Source organism: Jaculus jaculus, chromosome 1, assembly GCF_020740685.1.
Source record: "Jaculus jaculus isolate mJacJac1 chromosome 1, mJacJac1.mat.Y.cur, whole genome shotgun sequence".
NCBI lineage: Eukaryota > Metazoa > Chordata > Mammalia > Rodentia > Dipodidae > Jaculus > Jaculus jaculus.
The window spans coordinates 147645694-147651559 of NC_059102.1; the positions used below are offsets into that span (position 1 = coordinate 147645694).

Genomic DNA, 5866 nt, shown 5'->3' on the forward strand with positions numbered 1-5866 from the left:
CAACAGCAACAGGAGAGTATGCCAAACACTGACAAAGGGAAACTGGGTATAACACCCATAAGCCCGCCCCAAACAATGCATCACCTCCAGGAGGCTTTAATTTCCAATTGCCATCAGCTAGGGAGACTAGCATTCAGAATCCCTAAGTTGATGGGGGACACCTGAATCAAATCACCACATTGGACCTCAGGCCTGCAGCCCATTGGCCTTGGCCCTGGCTCCTTCACTAGCCTGCACATCCTTCCCTGCACATTGTGGAGTTATGTGTATGTGCAAGCATGTGCACGTGTGACTTTGATTCTCCGTACATCTGATCCATCAAGAGGCTCTGGTTTAAGGAGGACCTACTGCACACCTTGTGTAAGAAGGGGCACCTTGTCTTTTAGCACCTGTATATTCATGCTCACACACCAGGGTCCTTCTTTTTCTAGGATGAATCTGAAATGACCTCCCCAGGGACTTAGAAAGGTCTCTGAGAACCCAGAGATCTCTGGCTCCAGTGCTTCCTCTGTGCCACGGGGTATGTCAGCTGGTGGGGTGACCATGCAGTGTGGGCATTAGGGTCTGCTCCTGTTGCATGTGCCCTCAGGGGCTCCCCCTGCATCAGCCATGCACCTCTCCCTCAGACTCACTTCCTTGCAAGCGACATTCTGCAAAGTGTGTCCTTGGGACAGCAGCCTTGTCCCAGCATCCTCTGGGGCTGTGAAACTCTTCATCAGCACCTTCCAACAATGATGACATTTTATCTGGTCCACTGCAGACCTGGCCATGGTTTATGGCCAGAAAAAGGAACTGGTCTGTCCTCTGTGCCAAGTTCCTTGGGGGACCCTGGGCTGAGCAGTATAAAGGGCAGCTGACTGAGGAGCCAGCACAGCCTTTCAGCCCTACCGAGTGAGCTTCCAGGCATCTGTGAGCGCAGACCCCGAGGATGAAGGCCCTGCTCCTCAGCTTCAGTGTTGGCCTTGTTGCTGCCCTGCAGGCCCAGGCCTTCCCGGCCTCCTCGGAGGAGCCTCAGGATGTGAGGCAAAGCTGGAGGGTGGGGGAGTCTGAGGGGGTTGCTTGGAGACCCCCTTCCTGCCCTAGCTAAAGAGATGCCATTTTAGGGTCAGGCCTTGAACCCCTACCCTGAGGGGAATGTCAGAGCACAGGGCTTCCGGTCTTGTGGTTCCGGCATTCAGTGAAGGTGCCTATTGTCCTGGCTAACTTGTGGGGTGGGAGCCCACGCCAGGGTGGGACTGATTGGGTACTGGGTATTTTGAAGGTGAGGGAATGTCCCAGCTGTCCAAACCTTAGAAGCCAAAGTAGAGGTCTGAGGCTGTGGCTTAGGGGTTCGGGAAGTTCCTCAAGGGTCCACTTGAGTCCTAATGGACAGTGCCATCTCTAGGCACCAGAAAAGTGGTATTTGAAAGCCATCGCATCTGATGACAATGTGATTCCTGCAAGGAACATGGGGTCTGTGTCTGTGACCCCCCTGACCATCAAGAACCTGGAGGATGGGAGCCTGAAAGTCAAGTTCACTGCACTGTGAGTTTCAGCTGGCCTTCCCGTCCCCCACGCTGGAGAGCAGGGGTCAGAGGGTGGTGCAGAGAACTAGGTGGGCCTCTAAAGCCATGGGGACACACAATACCTGGTGATATGGGTGTAATAGTGCTGCTGAAGGTGCCTCTGGAGGTGTGGTGTCTCAGAACTACTCTGGAGGACTTGGTGGGGGGTGCCTGCCTTTATTCTCCTGGAGGAGGATTCCCAGGTCAACTACCCAGGCCTTCTAAGGGTGAATCACTGTCAGATCCAGTCAGAGCCAGCTGGCTGGGATTGCTGGCCAGGGGTTTCTGACCCTCCTAAGCAAATTTCAGCTTTATTGACCAGGTTTACAGAATAACCAAGGGGGTGGGGGTGCAGGGATCGAGGAGAAGGCCCGTCAGGCACTTCATGGACACATGCAAGATCTCCGTGTAATCTACCTGTGCGTCCTCCCACCTGTGGCCGCCTGCCTATCCAACTCCCTCAAGTGTGGCCTTGACCTTTTTTTGTCCGCCCCCTACCTGACTGACCGCCGCCTGAATAGCGTAACCAAGCTTGTGCTCTTGTCATGAGCCACTGACCCTGGTGATGACTCTGGAGTTTTTTTGTGTTTTTCTCCAATCTGCTCTCTGACTCTTTCCCTCCTCATGGCGTCAGCTGACAGTGGATGTAGAGCTGGCCCCCAAATATAATCCAGAGACAGAGGGCCAGCTAGAGGGACCACCCAGCATGAGGGTGAGAGAGCAGGACCATGCTCCCGCCCAGGACCAGGCCAAGTAGCCCAGGATCCTTGAGGCAGGGAGAAAGAAGACACAGCGAGGTAGATGGCAGGAGGTGCGGCACAGGGCTGTGGCCACTGTGGGAACCAGGAGGCTGTCACGTGAGACCCAGAGGCCTTGCTGGTGCCTGAAGGGAGGTTTGTACAGTCTGCTCTTCTCCAGCCCCACCTCAGGATCACGCTATCTGCAGGGCGTGCTCTGTGGGTGCCCCCAACAATGCGGTACATGGTCTGAGAGCGGTTCTCACAGAGCTTCTGTTTTCCAGAATTGCAGGTCATTGCCAGGAGATTAACGTCATTCTGGAGAAAACGGACGAGCCGGGCAAATACGTGGCCTGTGAGTTGCCAAGTCTGCAAGGGCTGCGCCTCACTCCCTGGGAATACAGTTGGGGCTGGTGTGGCTGTTGCAGGTGCTCCCTGGCCTGAGACACGTTTCCTCTTTTCTGGTAATATTATATACCCAACCTTAATCCCCACGATCAGTTTTCTTTAAAGAGGAGAACAGCTAACCTCACACCAAATACTGTACCAAGTGTGGTGTGTTTTTCCCACCAAGAAAAGGACTGGACTGTCTAGGGCTGTCCACTGGTTGTGGCTGAGCCCCTAGCAGACAGGAGCAGGGATGTAATTTGGCTGCCAGGGGCTGAGCTTACCCCACTACTTCAGACAATCTCGCTCATGTCCCAAACCCTCCTTGACTCACAGGTTTGGGGTGTGGCTGTCTCCCATGCTTATTGGTCCCCATAGACTAGGGCTGTAGGGTGGCATGGAGTCTGGGTCAGGGAACTCTGGCAGCTAGAAGGACATGGAAGAAAAGAAGTTTCCAGACTGGGTACCAGGCCATCCTTTCTAAAAGATCAGCAGGCTTATTCAGGACTTGTATCCCTGTCCTTCTGCAGATGGGGGTGACTATGTGATTCGCGTAGTGAAATCTCCAGTCGAGGATGACTACATCTTGTTCTGCGAGTGGAGTGATGAGATGCATGGCCCTCTGTTCCACATGGCAAAGCTTGTGGGTGAGTCATGTCAAGACTGCCTTGGGATGGGGTCAAGAATCATTGGGATCAACAGCCTTGTGGCTCTGCAGATTCCAACTGGGGAGAGGACAGGGTATGGGAACAGCTATTGGCATGCAGATTCCACCACGAGGGTACCGTCCTCTGCAGCCTCCTAAACTCACCCTGAGGCCTGTGTCAATCTAGAATGAGGGGACAGCATCATGGCCTGTTTCCAGGGAGATATGTGAGCCCAGAACAGGGGAATGGCATGGTGCTCTTAGCTCTGAGCTCCAAGGAGAAGTCCTTCTCCAGGGTGGGGCTAGGCTCAGGGACAGGAGCAGGTATGCTAAAGGGAGAATGTCCCTGGGTCTCACAGGTCAGTGGCTGTGGGCACCTGAAGGGACACTGGGGCTCCCTGGTTCTCTTTGCCTAGCCAGTCTTTCTTCCCAGCCCCAAGTCATGTGGGTGGATGAGGGCTGCCTTCCCAGCCCAGTGGCTACATTGGCCTCTGTACTGGGCAGGAGATGCCAGCACCTTCTCAGTTCTGCTGCTCACATCCCTGTCTCACCCTGGCCTTACTCCACAGGCAGACACCCTGAAATCAACCAGGAGGCCCTGAGGAGCTTTGAGATCATCGCAAGAGCCCAACACCTCCACACAGGGAACATCTTCATCCCCAAGCAAATGGGTAGGAAAGACGTATCTTCTGGGCTCTCCCCAGGCCCCACAGTGACAGTCACCAGGCCACTTCACGTGGACAAGCTGGCTCTTGGGCCGGCTTTATTCTTTCTGGGGTCATGGGAAATGCTGGCCGGTGGAGGGCCTGGGGTCTGAAGAGAATTCCAGGGTTTTCTGAGCAAGGTCTAGGGCTGGGAGGAGAGCCTAACTTGTAATATGTTGTTTCTTGAACAGCTACCTGCTCTCCAGAAAGCAATTAGGGTAAGTGATCAACTTCAGAAGACACCTGAGCATGCCCCAGGCTCAATAGGCTCTATGGTCTAAGTCCCCAGGTAGGAGAGACATGGCTTGTGCAGATAACGCGGGCTCTGTTTCTGGAGCTTTCCTTGCTCTCCAGCATTGTACTCACATTGCCGTCACCATGTTAATCCTAGGACATCAGATACCTGCTCTCTTCAAGGGTCTCACAGTTCCCTTGCAAGTGGAGGCATTGTTTCTCCTCTCGTTTCTTGTGGGCCTCCCTGCAGCTGGGAAATCCCTCCTCAGCGCCCCCTCCCCTTTCCCTCAGTGGTCGTGGTGACTCCCTCACCCACCAGCTGCTTTAACCATTGTTGTGGCTGTGCTCGGGGCACAGCATAATCCCTGGGTCTCTTTTTGCTGGGCGACAGCAAAGGAGATGGAGGTGCAGAGACTTGCCCAAGGTAACCTCCCAGCTGGAGTCAGAGCCACCGTCCAAATAACACCCCTATCTGACCTTTGTCATCCCATTAGCCTGAAGTGACGTGTCTCCTCTTTCCATATAGATATAGACGCCTGTAGACAGCCAGGGCATTGAAGTACGACCATTGTCCTTTGCTTAGATCTGTTGGCCGAAGCCCGTGAGGTCCAGCATTCTCTACTGCAGTCTCCGCATCCTGTCCCCACCCTCCTTTCCAGGTCATGGGCACGTGGCTCTGAAAGCATCCCATAGTAGCGCACCACGGGGACCACCTGACCTGTAGGACAAGACCTCCCTCCGTGTGACGGCACCATTCACACTCTCCCCTCTGCCCTCACCCTCCTCCCCTGCTTCTCCATAAAGAACTTTAGCAGTGCCTAGTGACTCTGTACGTCTGTGGGGTCCCTCGGGGAGGGGTCTGCTCTTGCAGGTCCTAGGCCCTTGGGGTTCTGCCGAGAAAGGCAGCGGTAGTAAGTGGGCCGAATGATGGGTGCTCCCAGTGTCTGCTTAGTTCTGGGGATAGTGTTGCTGGCCAAAGCCAGAGGGGCTGCGTGTAAAGGTGCAAGGTGGTGACTGCGCCTCCGGGTCGCCTGGGTGATTTCTGTAGCTGTGTCCTCTCACAGCCCAGGTTCTGAGTGGTAGATGTGAAGGGAAGATGACAGAGTTGGGTTCAGGACAGGGGAGAGGTTCTAGTGGGGCTTGTGTCAGATGGGGAATCACCAGTGGTCATGGCAGCAGTGAGGGAGGGCACGGATATGTAATCAGGTTGCAGGCCCAGCAGGATAGATGGCAGGACACTGGGAACTTCCACCCCTGGAGGATGGGACAGCATTGTGACACCTCTGTGTAATCTAGCTGGACATAGGTACTGCCTATGGGGAGGCAGCCGGCTCCAGGAAAAGCCTTGCCAGAACATGACGTCACGACGTCGTGAAGGCAGTTTCCCCAAGCATCCCTGGGGCTTCACTCTGAATAGTGTGATGAACCAACTGGGGCCAGGGACCCCTATGTCTTGGGAGAGGGGTGAGTGTAGCCATTGCCTCTGGATACAAAAGTGACTCTATTGAAGACTCAGACCCCAGTGGATGCTGTTGCAATCAGGTCTTACGTCTCCTCTGGACACAGTGGGACTCAGATGCAGACTGAATGACCTGTGAAGCCTGTGTTTCCTCC

The 5866-nt window shown here is 54.7% G+C and overlaps 1 protein-coding gene across 1 annotated transcript; it reads left to right on the plus strand.

Moving 5' to 3' along the window:
* The first annotated feature begins 928 nt into the window (after positions 1-928).
* LOC101598759 (von Ebner gland protein 2-like) lies at positions 929-5007 on the plus strand. The gene is made up of 7 exons (XM_045133344.1): positions 929-1018; positions 1385-1524; positions 2566-2636; positions 3199-3315; positions 3884-3985; positions 4210-4236; positions 4779-5007. Exons 1-6 carry the CDS (start codon positions 929-931, stop codon positions 4233-4235), a joined length of 546 nt encoding a protein of 181 aa, XP_044989279.1. The 3' UTR covers position 4236; positions 4779-5007.
* Positions 5008-5866: the final 859 nt, after the last annotated feature.